At 44.9% G+C, this 16,141-nt stretch overlaps 1 protein-coding gene across 1 annotated transcript in view; it reads left to right on the top strand.

The window, feature by feature from the left end:
- SORBS2 (sorbin and SH3 domain containing 2) overlaps positions 1-16,141 on the top strand; it is a 488,340-nt gene that overhangs the window by 374,789 nt on the left and 97,410 nt on the right. The window contains exon 13 of the mRNA XM_082244055.1: positions 14,623-14,737. Coding sequence (XP_082100181.1) covers positions 14,623-14,737 — 115 coding nt within the window. The remainder of the gene's footprint in view (positions 1-14,622; positions 14,738-16,141) is intronic.

Here is a 16,141-nt window from a genome sequence, read left to right as displayed (position 1 = left end):
GGCCTAGTGTGGTTGTGTACGTGTGATATACATACACTTTTTTTGGATCATATTTTCTATTCCGCTATTTAATCAAAAACCTTTGGGGATCAGTTAAATTGGGGGATAGTCTGTGTTGGTACGTGTGAGAGAGATCCACCTTTCCAAGTTGTTGGGGTTCATCTCATACTTCTGAAGGTTTGAGGGTGCTGCCTGTTCCATACCCCCCCTACTCCTCATCTAGCCTTTTAGGGGTACAAACAATAGTAATTGGGGCCTAGTGTGGTTGTGTACGTGTGATATACATACACTTTTTTTGGATCATATTTTCTATTCCGCTATTTAATCAAAAACCTTTGGGGATCAGTTAAATTGGGGGATAGTCTGTGTTGGTACGTGTGAGAGAGATCCACCTTTCCAAGTTTTTGGGGTTCATCTCATACTTCTGAAGATTTGAGGGTGCTGCCTGTTCCATACCCCCCCTACTCCTCATCTAGCCTTTTAGGGGTACAAACAATAGTAATTGGGGCCTAGTGTGGTTGTGTACGTGTGATATACATACACTTTTTTTGGATCATATTTTCTATTCCGCTATTTAATCAAAAACCTTTGGGGATCAGTTAAATTGGGGGATAGTCTGTGTTGGTACGTGTGAGAGAGATCCACCTTTCCAAGTTGTTGGGGTTCATCTCATACTTCTGAAGGTTTGAGGGTGCTGCCTGTTCCATACCCCCCCTACTCCTCATCTAGCCTTTTAGGGGTACAAACAATAGTAATTGGGGCCTAGTGTGGTTGTGTACGTGTGATATACATACACTTTTTTTGGATCATATTTTCTATTCCGCTATTTAATCAAAAACCTTTGGGGATCAGTTAAATTGGGGGATAGTCTGTGTTGGTACGTGTGAGAGAGATCCACCTTTCCAAGTTGTTGGGGTTCATCTCATACTTCTGAAGGTTTGAGGGTGCTGCCTGTTCCATACTCCCCCTACTCCTCATCTAGCCTTTTAGGGGTACAAACAATAGTAATTGGGGCCTAGTGTGGTTGTGTACGTGTGATATACATACACTTTTTTTGGATCATATTTTCTATTCCGCTATTTAATCAAAAACCTTTGGGGATCAGTTAAATTGGGGGATAGTCTGTGTTGGTACGTGTGAGAGAGATCCACCTTTCCAAGTTGTTGGGGTTCATCTCATACTTCTGAAGGTTTGAGGGTGCTGCCTGTTCCATACTCCCCCTACTCCTAGCCTTTTAGGGGTACAAACAATAGTAATTGGGGCCTAGTGTGGTTGTGTACGTGTGATATACATACACTTTTTTTGGATCATATTTTCTATTCCGCTATTTAATCAAAAACCTTTGGGGATCAGTTAAATTGGGGGATAGTCTGTGTTGGTACGTGTGAGAGAGATCCACCTTTCCAAGTTGTTGGGGTTCATCTCATACTTCTGAAGGTTTGAGGGTGCTGCCTGTTCCATACCCCCCCTACTCCTCATCTAGCCTTTTAGGGGTACAAACAATAGTAATTGGGGCCTAGTGTGGTTGTGTACGTGTGATATACATACACTTTTTTTGGATCATATTTTCTATTCCGCTATTTAATCAAAAACCTTTGGGGATCAGTTAAATTGGGGGATAGTCTGTGTTGGTACGTGTGAGAGAGATCCACCTTTCCAAGTTGTTGGGGTTCATCTCATACTTCTGAAGGTTTGAGGGTGCTGCCTGTTCCATACTCCCCCTACTCCTCATCTAGCCTTTTAGGGGTACAAACAATAGTAATTGGGGCCCAGTGTGGTTGTGTACGTGTGATATACATACACTTTTTTTGGATCATATTTTCTATTCCGCTATTTAATCAAAAACCTTTGGGGATCAGTTAAATTGGGGGATAGTCTGTGTTGGTACGTGTGAGAGAGATCCACCTTTCCAAGTTGTTGGGGTTCATCTCATACTTCTGAAGGTTTGAGGGTGCTGCCTGTTCCATACTCCCCCTACTCCTCATCTAGCCTTTTAGGGGTACAAACAATAGTAATTGGGGCCCAGTGTGGTTGTGTACGTGTGATATACATACACTTTTTTTGGATCATATTTTCTATTCCGCTATTTAATCAAAAACCTTTGGGGATCAGTTAAATTGGGGGATAGTCTGTGTTGGTACGTGTGAGAGAGATCCACCTTTCCAAGTTGTTGGGGTTCATCTCATACTTCTGAAGGTTTGAGGGTGCTGCCTGTTCCATACTCCCCCTACTCCTAGCCTTTTAGGGGTACAAACAATAGTAATTGGGGCCTAGTGTGGTTGTGTACGTGTGATATACATACACTTTTTTTGGATCATATTTTCTATTCCGCTATTTAATCAAAAACCTTTGGGGATCAGTTAAATTGGGGGATAGTCTGTGTTGGTACGTGTCAGAGAGATCCACCTTTCCAAGTTGTTGGGGTTCATCTCATACTTCTGAAGGTTTGAGGGTGCTGCCTGTTCCATACCCCCCCTACTCCTCATCTAGCCTTTTAGGGGTACAAACAATAGTAATTGGGGCCTAGTGTGGTTGTGTACGTGTGATATACATACACTTTTTTTGGATCATATTTTCTATTCCGCTATTTAATCAAAAACCTTTGGGGATCAGTTAAATTGGGGGATAGTCTGTGTTGGTACGTGTGAGAGAGATCCACCTTTCCAAGTTGTTGGGGTTCATCTCATACTTCTGAAGGTTTGAGGGTGCTGCCTGTTCCATACTCCCCCTACTCCTCATCTAGCCTTTTAGGGGTACAAACAATAGTAATTGGGGCCCAGTGTGGTTGTGTACGTGTGATATACATACACTTTTTTTGGATCATATTTTCTATTCCGCTATTTAATCAAAAACCTTTGGGGATCAGTTAAATTGGGGGATAGTCTGTGTTGGTACGTGTGAGAGAGATCCACCTTTCCAAGTTGTTGGGGTTCATCTCATACTTCTGAAGGTTTGAGGGTGCTGCCTGTTCCATACCCCCCCTACTCCTCATCTAGCCTTTTAGGGGTACAAACAATAGTAATTGGGGCCTAGTGTGGTTGTGTACGTGTGATATACATACACTTTTTTTGGATCATATTTTCTATTCCGCTATTTAATCAAAAACCTTTGGGGATCAGTTAAATTGGGGGATAGTCTGTGTTGGTACGTGTGAGAGAGATCCACCTTTCCAAGTTGTTGGGGTTCATCTCATACTTCTGAAGGTTTGAGGGTGCTGCCTGTTCCATACTCCCCCTACTCCTCATCTAGCCTTTTAGGGGTACAAACAATAGTAATTGGGGCCCAGTGTGGTTGTGTACGTGTGATATACATACACTTTTTTTGGATCATATTTTCTATTCCGCTATTTAATCAAAAACCTTTGGGGATCAGTTAAATTGGGGGATAGTCTGTGTTGGTACGTGTGAGAGAGATCCACCTTTCCAAGTTGTTGGGGTTCATCTCATACTTCTGAAGGTTTGAGGGTGCTGCCTGTTCCATACTCCCCCTACTCCTCATCTAGCCTTTTAGGGGTACAAACAATAGTAATTGGGGCCTAGTGTGGTTGTGTACGTGTGATATACATACACTTTTTTTGGATCATATTTTCTATTCCGCTATTTAATCAAAAACCTTTGGGGATCAGTTAAATTGGGGGATAGTCTGTGTTGGTACGTGTGAGAGAGATCCACCTTTCCAAGTTGTTGGGGTTCATCTCATACTTCTGAAGGTTTGAGGGTGCTGCCTGTTCCATACTCCCCCTACTCCTCATCTAGCCTTTTAGGGGTACAAACAATAGTAATTGGGGCCTAGTGTGGTTGTGTACGTGTGATATACATACACTTTTTTTGGATCATATTTTCTATTCCGCTATTTAATCAAAAACCTTTGGGGATCAGTTAAATTGGGGGATAGTCTGTGTTGGTACGTGTGAGAGAGATCCACCTTTCCAAGTTGTTGGGGTTCATCTCATACTTCTGAAGGTTTGAGGGTGCTGCCTGTTCCATACCCCCCCTACTCCTCATCTAGCCTTTTAGGGGTACAAACAATAGTAATTGGGGCCTAGTGTGGTTGTGTACGTGTGATATACATACACTTTTTTTGGATCATATTTTCTATTCCGCTATTTAATCAAAAACCTTTGGGGATCAGTTAAATTGGGGGATAGTCTGTGTTGGTACGTGTGAGAGAGATCCACCTTTCCAAGTTGTTGGGGTTCATCTCATACTTCTGAAGGTTTGAGGGTGCTGCCTGTTCCATACCCCCCCTACTCCTCATCTAGCCTTTTAGGGGTACAAACAATAGTAATTGGGGCCTAGTGTGGTTGTGTACGTGTGATATACATACACTTTTTTTGGATCATATTTTCTATTCCGCTATTTAATCAAAAACCTTTGGGGATCAGTTAAATTGGGGGATAGTCTGTGTTGGTACGTGTGAGAGAGATCCACCTTTCCAAGTTGTTGGGGTTCATCTCATACTTCTGAAGGTTTGAGGGTGCTGCCTGTTCCATACTCCCCCTACTCCTCATCTAGCCTTTTAGGGGTACAAACAATAGTAATTGGGGCCTAGTGTGGTTGTGTACGTGTGATATACATACACTTTTTTTGGATCATATTTTCTATTCCGCTATTTAATCAAAAACCTTTGGGGATCAGTTAAATTGGGGGATAGTCTGTGTTGGTACGTGTGAGAGAGATCCACCTTTCCAAGTTGTTGGGGTTCATCTCATACTTCTGAAGGTTTGAGGGTGCTGCCTGTTCCATACTCCCCCTTCTCCTCATCTAGCCTTTTAGGGGTACAAACAATAGTAATTGGGGCCTAGTGTGGTTGTGTACGTGTGATATACATACACTTTTTTTGGATCATATTTTCTATTCCGCTATTTAATCAAAAACCTTTGGGGATCAGTTAAATTGGGGGATAGTCTGTGTTGGTACGTGTGAGAGAGATCCACCTTTCCAAGTTGTTGGGGTTCATCTCATACTTCTGAAGGTTTGAGGGTGCTGCCTGTTCCATACCCCCCCTACTCCTCATCTAGCCTTTTAGGGGTACAAACAATAGTAATTGGGGCCTAGTGTGGTTGTGTACGTGTGATATACATACACTTTTTTTGGATCATATTTTCTATTCCGCTATTTAATCAAAAACCTTTGGGGATCAGTTAAATTGGGGGATAGTCTGTGTTGGTACGTGTGAGAGAGATCCACCTTTCCAAGTTTTTGGGGTTCATCTCATACTTCTGAAGATTTGAGGGTGCTGCCTGTTCCATACTCCTCCTCCTACTGCTCAACCATCCTTTTAGGGGTACAAACAATAGTAGTTGGGGCCTAGTGTGGTGGTGTACGTGCGAGATACATACACTTTCTTTTTGATCATATTTTCTATTCCGCTATTCAATTAAAACCTTTGGGGATCAATTCAATTGCGAGATAGTCTGTGTCGGTACGTGTGAGATCCACCTTTCCAAGTTGTTGGGGTTCATCTCATACTTCTGAAGATTTGAGGGTGCTGCCTGTTCCATACTCCTGCTCCTACTGCTCAACCATCCTTTTAGGGGTACAAACAATAGTAATTGGGGCCTAGTGTGGTTGTGTACGTGCGAGATACATACACTTTTTTTGATCATATTTCCTATTCCGCTATTCAATAAAAACCTTTGAGGATCAATTGAATTGCGGGATAGTCTGTGTCGGTACGTGTGAGATCCACCTTTCCAAGTTTTTGGGGTTCATCTCATACTTCTGAAGATTTGAGGGTGCTGCCTGTTCCATACTCCTCCTCCTACTCCTCATCCATCCTTTTAGGGGTACAAACAATAGTAATTGGGGCCTAGTGTGGTTGTGTACGTGCGAGATACATACACTTTTTTTGATCATATTTCCTATTCCGCTATTCAATAAAAACCTTTGAGGATCAATTGAATTGCGGGATAGTCTGTGTCGGTACGTGTGAGATCCACCTTTCCAAGTTTTTGGGGTTCATCTCATACTTCTGAAGATTTGAGGGTGCTGTCTGTTCCATACTCCTCCTACTCCTCATCCATCCTTTTAGGGGTAGAAACAATAGTAATTGGGGCCTAGTGTGGTTTTGTACGTGCGAGATACATACACTTTTTTGGATCATATTTCCTATTCCGCTATTCAATAAAAACCTTTCTAGGGCAAGATCTTAAATTACAGAAATATGAGGAGACCGTCAAATAAGGGCCGTGGCCTGGGTCGTGGTGCTGCTGGTAGAGCTCCTGTTGCAAGGAGAGGACGTGGTCGATCTGTGCCAGCTACACGCACAAGTGAAACACCTTCCTCAAGTGTGAGTAGGCGACAGAACCTGCATCAGTATTTGGTAGGGCATCAAACGCCCCTAGAAGTGATGAGGCCAGAACAAGTTGAGGCGATAGTAGATTGGTTTGCTGCTGACAGTGCCTCCAGTTCCTTCACATTGTCTCCCACCCAGTCTACTGCAGAAAGGTCAGAGTTGGCACCTGCAGCCAATGTCCAACCGTCTTTCACCTCACCCCCTTGCAAATCAGGCCAGCAGTCTGAGCCCCAAGCCATACAGCAGTCTCTTATTCTTTTTGAGGACTCTGTCAGCAGGGTTTCCCAGGGCCATCCACCTAGCCCTGCCCCAGAAGTGGAAGAGATTGAGTGCAGCGATGCCCAACCACTTATTTCTCAAGATGAGTACATGCAAGGATCATCGCAGCACGTCTCCGATGATGACGAAACGCAGGTGCCAACTGCTGCGGCGTTCAGCATTGTGGAGACCGACAAGGAGGGCAGGGGTGAAGACTGGGTGGAAGATGATGTGGAGGACGATGAGGTCCTCGACCCCACATGGAATGAACGTCATGCAGGTGACCTGAGTAGTTTGGAGGAAGAGGCGGTGGTCGCACAGAGCCACCAGCACAGCAGAAGAGGGAGCAGGGTGCAGAAGCGGAGCGGCCGTGCCCTAGACACTACGCCCGCTACTGCCCAACGCAGCAAGGGAACGAGCGCACCAAAGTCAGCTCAAAGGAGTTCTCTAGCGTGGAAGTTCTTTAGAAAATGTGCTGATGACAGGACACGAGTGGTTTGCACCCTGTGCAATCAGAGCTTGAAGCGAGGCATAAACCTTCTCAACCTGAGCACAACCTGCATGATCAGGCATCTAAGTGCAAAGCACGAGCTGCAGTGGAGTACACACCTTCAAAACCAAGAAACGTCTCTGGCTCATCCTGCTTCCTCTTCTGCTGCAGTCTCGGCCGCTCCAGCCACATCTGTAGTGATACTGGCACCTGCCACCCCGCAAACAGACGATCTGTCAGCAACACCACCACCTGGGTCACCAACAACCATCTCCACAATGTCCCGTGGAAGCGTTCAGCTTTCCATCTCCCAAACACTTGAGAGGAAGAGGAAGTACCCCCCTACCCACCCGCGATCCCTGGCCCTGAATGCCAGCATTTCAAAATTATTGGCCTTTGAAATGCTGTCATTCCGTCTGGTGGAGACGCACAGTTTTAAAAACCTTATGTCGGTGGCTGTCCCACAGTACGTCGTGCCCAGCCGCCACTACTTTTCCAGGCAAGCCATCCCTTCCCTGCACAACCAAGTGGGGGAAAATATCAGGTGTGCACTGCGCAACGCCATCTGTGCCAAGGTCCACCTAACTACGGATACGTGGACCAGTAAGCACGGTCAGGGGCGTTATATCTCCCTAACGGCACACTGGGTAAATGCAGTGGCGGATGGGCCTGAGGCGGATAGCAATTTGGCGCATGTCCTTCCACCACCGAGGATTGCAGGGCGCTTCAGTTTGCCTCCTGTTCCTAACTCCTCCTACTCCGCTTCCTCATCCTCTACCGCCTCCTCATCCGGACAGCGTAACACCTTCACCACCAACTTCAGCACGGCCAGGGGTAAACGACAGCAGGCAGTTTTACAACTTGCCTGTTTGGGGGACAAACCACACACCGCGCAGGAGTTGTGGAGGAGCATGGAACAGCAGACAAATGAGTGGTTGCTGCCAGCGAGCCTCAAGCCCGGCCTGGTGGTGTGCGATAACGGGCGAAATCTCATAGCAGCTCTGGGCCTAGCCGGTTTGACGCACATCCCTTGCCTGGCGCATGTGCTGAATTTGGTGGTGCAGAGGTTCCTTAAAAACTACCCCGATATGTCAGAGCTGCTGCAGAAAGTGCGGGCCGTTTGTGCGCACTTTCGGCGTTCTCACCCTGCTGCTGCTCGCCTGGCAGCGCTGCAGCGTAACTTCGGCCTTCCCGCTCACCGCCTCATATGTGACGTGCCCACAAGGTGGAACTCCACCTTGCACATGCTGGAAAGACTGTGCGAGCAGCAGCAGGCCATAGTGGAGTTTCAGCTGCAGCACGCACGCGTGAGTCGCTCTGCGGAACAGCACCACTTCACCACCAATAACTGGGCCTCCATGCGAGACCTGTGTGCCTTGTTGCGCTGTTTTGAGTACTCCACCAACATGGCCAGTGGCAATGACGCCGTTCTCAGCTTAACTATCCCACTTCTATGCCTCCTTGAAAAAACAATTCGGGCGATGATGGAAGAGGATGTGGCACAGGATGAGGAGGAGGAGGAGGATGAAGAGGTAACATTTCCAAGGCTTTCAGGGCAGTCATTCGCAAGGGGCTCCGAGGGTGGGTTCCTGCACACGCAAACGCCAGGGACGCAATTGTCCAGCAGGGGCACAGTTCTGGAGGATGAGGAGGATGAGGAGGAGGAGGAGCTGGAGGAGGAGATGGAACCATGTTCACAGCAGGGTGGCACCCAGGCCAGCTCATGGCCATCACTGGTGCGTGGCTGGGGGGATACAGAGGACACGGACGATACACCTCCCACAGAGGACAGCCTTTCGTTGCCTCTGGGCAGCCTGGCACACATGAGCGATTACATGCTGCAGTGTCTCCACAACGACCGCCGAGTTGCCCACATTCTAACTTGTGCTGATTACTGGGTGGCCACGCTGCTGGATCCCCGTTACAAGGACAACGTACCGTCCTTAATTCACTCACTGGAGCGCGATCGCAAGATGCGCGAGTACAAGCGCACGCTGGTAGACGCCATGCTGCTGGCATTCCCATCTGACAGCGGGGCCACAGTGGAAGCACAAGGCAGAGGAGGAGGAGGAGGAGGTCGCCAACGCAACCAGGGCACCGCCAGCACCTCAGAAGGCAGGGTTAGCATGGCCGAAATGTGGAAAAGCTTTGTCAGCACGCCACAACAAACAGCAGCACCAGCAGCTCAGATGGAACGTCTTAGCAGGAGGCAGCATTTTACCAACATGGTGGAGCAGTATGTGTGCACACGCCTACATGTAGTGAATGACGGGTCTGCCCCCTTCAACTTCTGGGTCTCCAAATTGGGCACATGGCCTGAGCTTGCCCTTTACGCCTTGGAGGTGCTGGCGTGCCCTGCAGCCAGTGTATTATCTGAACGGTATTTAGCACGGCTGGGGGCGTTATAACAGACAAGCGCAGCCGCCTGTCCAGAGACAATGTGGACAAGCTCACGTTCATTAAAATGAACCAGGCATGGATCCCACGGGACTTTTCCGTACCTTATGCAGAATAGCAATGGATACCGACCTTACCCACCCATTGTTCCATTTTTGCTCTTTCTCACTCTTTTGGGGTGTACCCTCATTTAAAATTTTTGAAAAGAAGCAGTGTTGGCTACCTCGTCCTCCTCCTCAGGGCCAGATTAATGTAGGGGCTATTGGAGCTGCAGCTCCAGGCCTCTACCTTTTATATAGGCCCCGGGTTGGCCATATTCACTGTTACCGCTCTTCTGTCACTTGTAAACACAGAAGTCTGGCTTCTATGCTCGCTTCCCCAGGCAGCACCCTCAGAACCTCCCCACACAGCGTGAAGGCCGGACAAGGAGGGACAGTTGGCGATGCATGGATGTGTTTATGGGCTTCAGAGACAGCATCCCATGTTGAATTAGGCATGCATGGCTGCACCCTTCCTCCTCTGGGTGCATGGCAAGGCACGGCCCTTAAGGCCCTTCAAAATCCTCAGCACCAAGCCCATGATGCTGTTAATCCGGCCCTGGTCCTCCTCCACCGCCGCTTCCACCTACACCGCCCATAGGTGTGCGCAGCCTATTGCATTAAGGTGTGCACCCCAAAGTTGAAATACACATGCATGTGTTTGCCAGCAGGGAGAGTAATGTATCGGGGCCATGTACCTGTAGGCAAGGAGAAATAGAGCAGAGCAGGTCCCAGGGAGATCTTTCCCATCTCCTCACTGGCAATGCTATGTGCCCTAGGTGATTAGGGTGTGCCCAGGCACACCCAGGACACCCTGTGCGCACGCCTATGTCACCGCCACATCCACCACCACCTCAACCTCCCTCCTACTCCATATGGGCCTCGTCCTTCAGAGATGAAGAAGAACATTGTTTTATTTTTCTGTTTTTTTTTGTTGTTTTAAGTTATTTCCCTATCCACATTTGTTTGCAGAGCACTTGCCATGCTCTTAATTACGTTTTGCTGCCATTTGCAGCACTCTAGCCCTTTCCTTTGGTGTTTTAGAGCCATTTTAGTGCCTTAAAGTTCGGGTCCCCATTGACTTCAATGGGGTTCGGTGTCCGGGAAAAGTTCGGTAAAAGTCCGGGACACGGACCCGGACTTTTTTTTAAAGTTCGGCCGAACCCGTCGAACACGGACATCTAGGTGTCCGCTCAACCCTACTCCTGGGATATTGATCTGGTCAGGTAACTAGCAGAGGGGGTTGTTAATCAGTTTCAGCTGCTTTGGTGTTAATAAAATTAATGACAGATGCACTATATATAACCATAACCAGAAGGTTTGCTGTGTCTCAAGAGCATGGAGGAGATTCCAGGAGACAGGCAGTTACTCTAGGAGAGCTAGACAGGGTCATAGAAGGTCCTTATCCCATAAGCACCGGTATCTGCTCCTTTGTGCAAGAAGGAACAGGATGAGCACTTCCAGAGCCCTACAAAACTACCTCCAGCAGGCCACTAGTGTAAATGTCTCTGACCAAACAATCAAAAACAGACTTCATGAGGGTGTCCTGAGGGTCCGGCGTCCTCTAGTGGCCCGGTGCTCATTGCCCAGCACCATTGGCATTGAACACCAGAATTGGCAGGTCCACCAATGGAGCCCTGTGCTTTTCACAGAGGAGAGAAGGTTCACCCAGAGCACATGTGACAGATGTGAAAGGGTCTGGAGAAGCCATAGAGAACGTTATGCTGCCTGTAACATTGTTTAGCTTGACTGGTTTGGGGGTGGGTTAGTAATGGTCTGGGGAGGTGTATCCATGGAGGGATGCAGAGACCTCTACAGGCTAGTCAATGGCACCCTGACTGCCAAGTGGCTGCAGGAACATGTTACATGTTCCACCCTAAAAATGGGTGGAACATGTTCTAAAAGTGAACTTATCCTTGAAGCCCATGGTGCTCAGGCCAATAGTGATGTCAGAGTCTTTTCATCAAGATCCTGAGAATAAGGATTTCAGATATTGCAAGAAGACACTTCAGCACATTGCAGGAGCAACTTTTTGTGAGAATTGGGATTTTTCAGATTTCCTGTGTTACTTGCTAGGAGGAACATAAACCCCTCCAGTGCAGAAGCCTGGGGTAAAGTAAGTATATTTTCTAACATTTATTGCAGGCGTTTTTTCCCAATTTAATATGGGGGGAGGGTATGTAAACTTGGTGTGTAAGGGCAAAACGCAGAGCTCAGAGCAACATAATGTGTATGTTTAGGCAAAACTTTTTCAATTTTAGGTAAAGTAGGGAAAAGCTAAAACCTGTTTTTTTTTTTTTTTTTGCTGTCTTTGTCCTATCGGAATTCTTTCCTTTACTTCCTAGCCCGGAAATAGCTCAGGAGATTAAAGAAAATAAATACAAAATGTAGGGAATTCTCCTCTTAGAGTGTTGTCACCAGGTATCCCCACTGGAAGATTTACCTTACAATGTAAAATTCTGATTTCCCCATCACTTTGTGTCCCACTGGTGGTGGTCACAGCATAAATAGTAGGAATCTCCTCAGTAGGGACATAGACCGCAATAAGAACTTGGTACGAGATACAACCCATCCCTACTTTATACAAAACATTTTGGCTTTACGTACGCTTTAAGAGCCGGTTCACACTGAGGCGACACGACTCCTTACTACTTCGGGGGCGACTTGTGCATTACATTGCACCACGACTTCGGAGCGACTTGCAGGGACATCACATAATGGAAGTCTATGCAAGTCGCCCCGAGGTCGCCCCGAAATAATACAGGACCCTTTTTCTAAGTCGGAGCGACTTGCGTCGCTCCTATTAGAACGGGTCCTGTAGCGGTCAATGGAGTGCGACTTGTCAGGCTGACAAGTCACCTGACAAGTCTCGTTAGTGTGAACCGGCTCTAAGAAGGTGAGGGTTACTTACATAGCTATAGTATTCTAAATGTTTTTTAATTCTGAATATACCATTTAATCTCCTGATTGGAAAGCCCAATCTATGCTATTATTTAACAGGAAGGTTGTAACAAATATTACAACATTAGCATCATTCTAGAGTGAGTGCATAGTTGAATGCCTCCAAGTTGCAGTACCTTGTTATAGCTTCATGCTCTAGGGCTTCTATTAAAATCACATTCCAGCAAAATGTATTTGTTCTATTTGGCTTAGTTAATAAAAAGATGATGGGGCCACCAGTATGCAGAAACCATCTTAAAACGTTCACATGAGCAAGTATAGGGGCATTCAGACATGTAATGATGCCTGAGGCTATGTCTGGAATGGCACCCCTCACATTCCTTACATAATTCAGCATACATATTTTGTACAATATGCACTAAAACAAAAACAAAATGCTTGGTCAATACGAATAAAGTACCCTGTAAAATAGGAATACTGTAAAAGATCACTGACATTCACTACATCCTCTGTCACCAAACAACCTTGCTTCCCAAGACTTCCTCCATTGTTCAAGCAATAGCACTGCACAACACTAAAAAAAAGTATGATAACTGCTTTACCTGAGAGAGGTGATAATGGATTGTGGTGAGGACTTTTTGGATAATTAGCAATTGCAAGAGGCCTGTTGTTCCTTGGTACCGTGCTGTATAGTACCTACCTTCTTTCTGCAGATGATACAGAAACCAGTTGTTTAGTTTCCAAATTCTAGTACTATGTAAAGAGAGGCAGATGGCAGATCACAGTACACCATCTCTTTGCATTTTGGTGTACCAAGCAAATAAGTAAAGATTTATTTTCTTCTAATTTATTTAGAAATGTAGTTCTAGGGTTTCTTCAGATTATAGCCTTGAGTTGAAGTATAACCAATAATTACTAGAATGTATCAATTGGAGATTAACTACATCATTCAAATTTCTAATTAATCGGAAACTACTTGTAATTTGATTATTTCTGAAGGGCGTTCCATATTTGCTTCCGAAAACACAGGGGATTGTCGCCATCTGCAATGCCTTTGTAAACCTTGTCTTTATCATTTTGTGGACGAAAGTGTAATTCAAAAAATGCAGAGGAAAATTTTCCTGGCTGTGTAGCAATGCAATTACATTGTATCAGCAGGTTGCGTTACATGGGACAGTACAGTGGCTAGTAGTAATAGTGTTTACCATACTTGCCTTGAAGTTTTGGGTTTCAGGGTTCCCATATTCTCTTCATATTTGTATGGGTTCCCTCACACATTCTGATGAGCTACCATTTGAACTGAATATAGTGTGTCTGCGTGTGTATGACTTTGGCAGGGACTTGGACTAAAAAGCTGGCTATAGACAGTTTGAATCTCGGTCGCTTCAGAAGGGACCAGCCGAGATTTGAACCATGCATGGGCAGGCTGATTGTACCCATGTCAATCCATCGATCGACTTGGATACAACCAGCATGCCAGATTTTTAGGATGCGATTACTACCAGCCGCATAAAGCGACAAGCAAGTGGTTGCAAGAAAGAAAATCATAGCTGGTGAGGAGATGCTTGAGAGGGGATATAAAAGCGATGTACAAATTCTGTACTGTGACCCTAGCGTAAGAGAAAAAACTTTTCAATGAAAGGGAATTTAAAAAGACGCACGGCCATTCACTGAAATTTGAAGAGAAGCAGTTTTAACCTTAATCTGTGTAGAGGGTGCTTCACTGAGCGGTAACGATGTGGAATTTTCTTCCACAAGCAGTGGTATCAATAGGGAGTGTCGATAGTTTCAAAAAACTATTAGATAGGCGCCTTAATGATCACAACATACAGGGATATACAATGTACTCTTGACACAGACACAAGCAAGCACTCCACAGGTTGAACTGGATGGACTGGTGTCTTTTTTTTTTTTTCAACCTCACCGATTATGTAACTCTGAAGCTTAAGTTCCTCTGGGAGCTCGGTGCATTGTAAACAGTTCCGTGTTCTTTGGTAGAATCCTGGAGCTGTGTTAGGTATGATACCCCTTCTTATGTTAATACATTTTGAGTTATTTGGTACAGTGAATAATTATGTTGTTTTATTTTCAATAGATTTTTTATTTTTATTTTTTTATTTTCAATAGATTTTTATTGGGAATTTTTAAATAGTATATAGTAATGTTTTTTATTGAGGATACAGTATAGTGCTCTGTTCATTATTAATATTTTAATCATGTGTCTTTATTTTCTTCTGTAAGGAATGAATGGGAGCCACCAGACAGAAAGGTTGACACACGCAAGTTTCGATCTGAACCCAGGAGCATATTTGAGTATGAGCCTGGAAAGTCCTCCATCCTTGAACACGAAAGACCGGTAAGAGCATAGCATATGAGCTGAGCATATGAGGGGGAAGATTTGTATTATTTTTAAAGAGTGGATGAGTAGAAAGCCAAAGTAAGGGGTGGTATTAATGAAATATGGGGCAATGTAAACTGCCATGGCTGTGCAGTAATCCATGCAGTAATCCATAGCAGTCAAACTGTATTTATTTTTTTGCTAATCTGGTTGGAGTAAAATAAAATCACATTGGTTATTACAAGTTTAGCATAGTCATTGTTATTTCTTATTGCCTTAAGAAAACATTACATGTGTACTTTCACTAAAAATGTACTGCCATGTATTGGCTCTCTGCTGGAGACACAGCTGTTGGTGTGTTTGTTAAAGAATACGGAGGCCAATCACTCCGCTTTTCCCTTCCTCTTACACAGTTCCCAGCATTGTATGATGAAAAGACTGACTTTTCCTTCCCCTCTCAGTTTCTTGAAGACTACAGATGTGTATAGGGACATATACCCCCAGCCTATGTGACGTTCACGTTGCATCTTCTCCAGGAACACTCTTTGCTGCAGGAATCCCTTTACCTGACTGTTCCTCAGATTATTCAATGATAAAGATGTGACAGAGCACATCTTTATCATTTCTTATAGGAGAGCTATACTGAAAACACAGTTAGATCTCCTGAATGGAAGCTAAGTGGCAGGACTGCAGCCTTTCATTAAAATAAAATATAAAATGATATTCTGTACTTTTAGATGAATATTAAAAAAAAGAATTTCATAATGTGCCCTATTCTAAAAAAAATCCTATTTATGGATTTAGAACTGTGCAAATACTTTACTAGCCAATGGTAAAATATAATACAACCACGTTTCTACCACCTCAGCACAGAGCTCTCCCCAGTATTATACTGAGAAAAATGTCTATCGTAATTCCTTGGTAATGCCTGTAGGCAAGAAAAAATAGATGGCATATTTAAAGAGAGGAGCTTTATGGCCCATTCACAACACTGGTTTACATTGTTTAGCACAGGTCCAATGCAATGACAAGTTAAACTGCAATATTTCTAATAGGCCCAGTTCACAGCAACATGTTGGTGTGTGTTTTGTACGAATAAAACAAGCTACATTTAAATGCAGCACAACGCACTACAGCACATTACAATACAACACAATACAGTATGCTGCAACACGTTAAGGAGGCAAAATAGTGAATTTTGGCTCCTGCTATGTACAAAATAGCACATCAACACAATGCAATGCATTAGTGAAAAAAAAAAAAAAAGAAAGTCGCCAGCTCAAGTTTTTTAACACTGTTTTCATCTTTACCTGTTAGCATCTCTATGTTGCTGATTTTCTTTCAGTCATTTTTAGCCTACATGTACACTACTTCCCTTCATAGCACTCATGGTCTATATTAGATGTGGCTGTGACAGGGTGA

The sequence above is a fragment of the Pelophylax lessonae genome (genome assembly GCF_965119305.1).
Source record: "Pelophylax lessonae genome assembly, chromosome: 1".
Taxonomy (NCBI): domain Eukaryota; kingdom Metazoa; phylum Chordata; class Amphibia; order Anura; family Ranidae; genus Pelophylax; species Pelophylax lessonae.
This window is presented reverse-complemented; position numbering and strand designations above follow the sequence as displayed.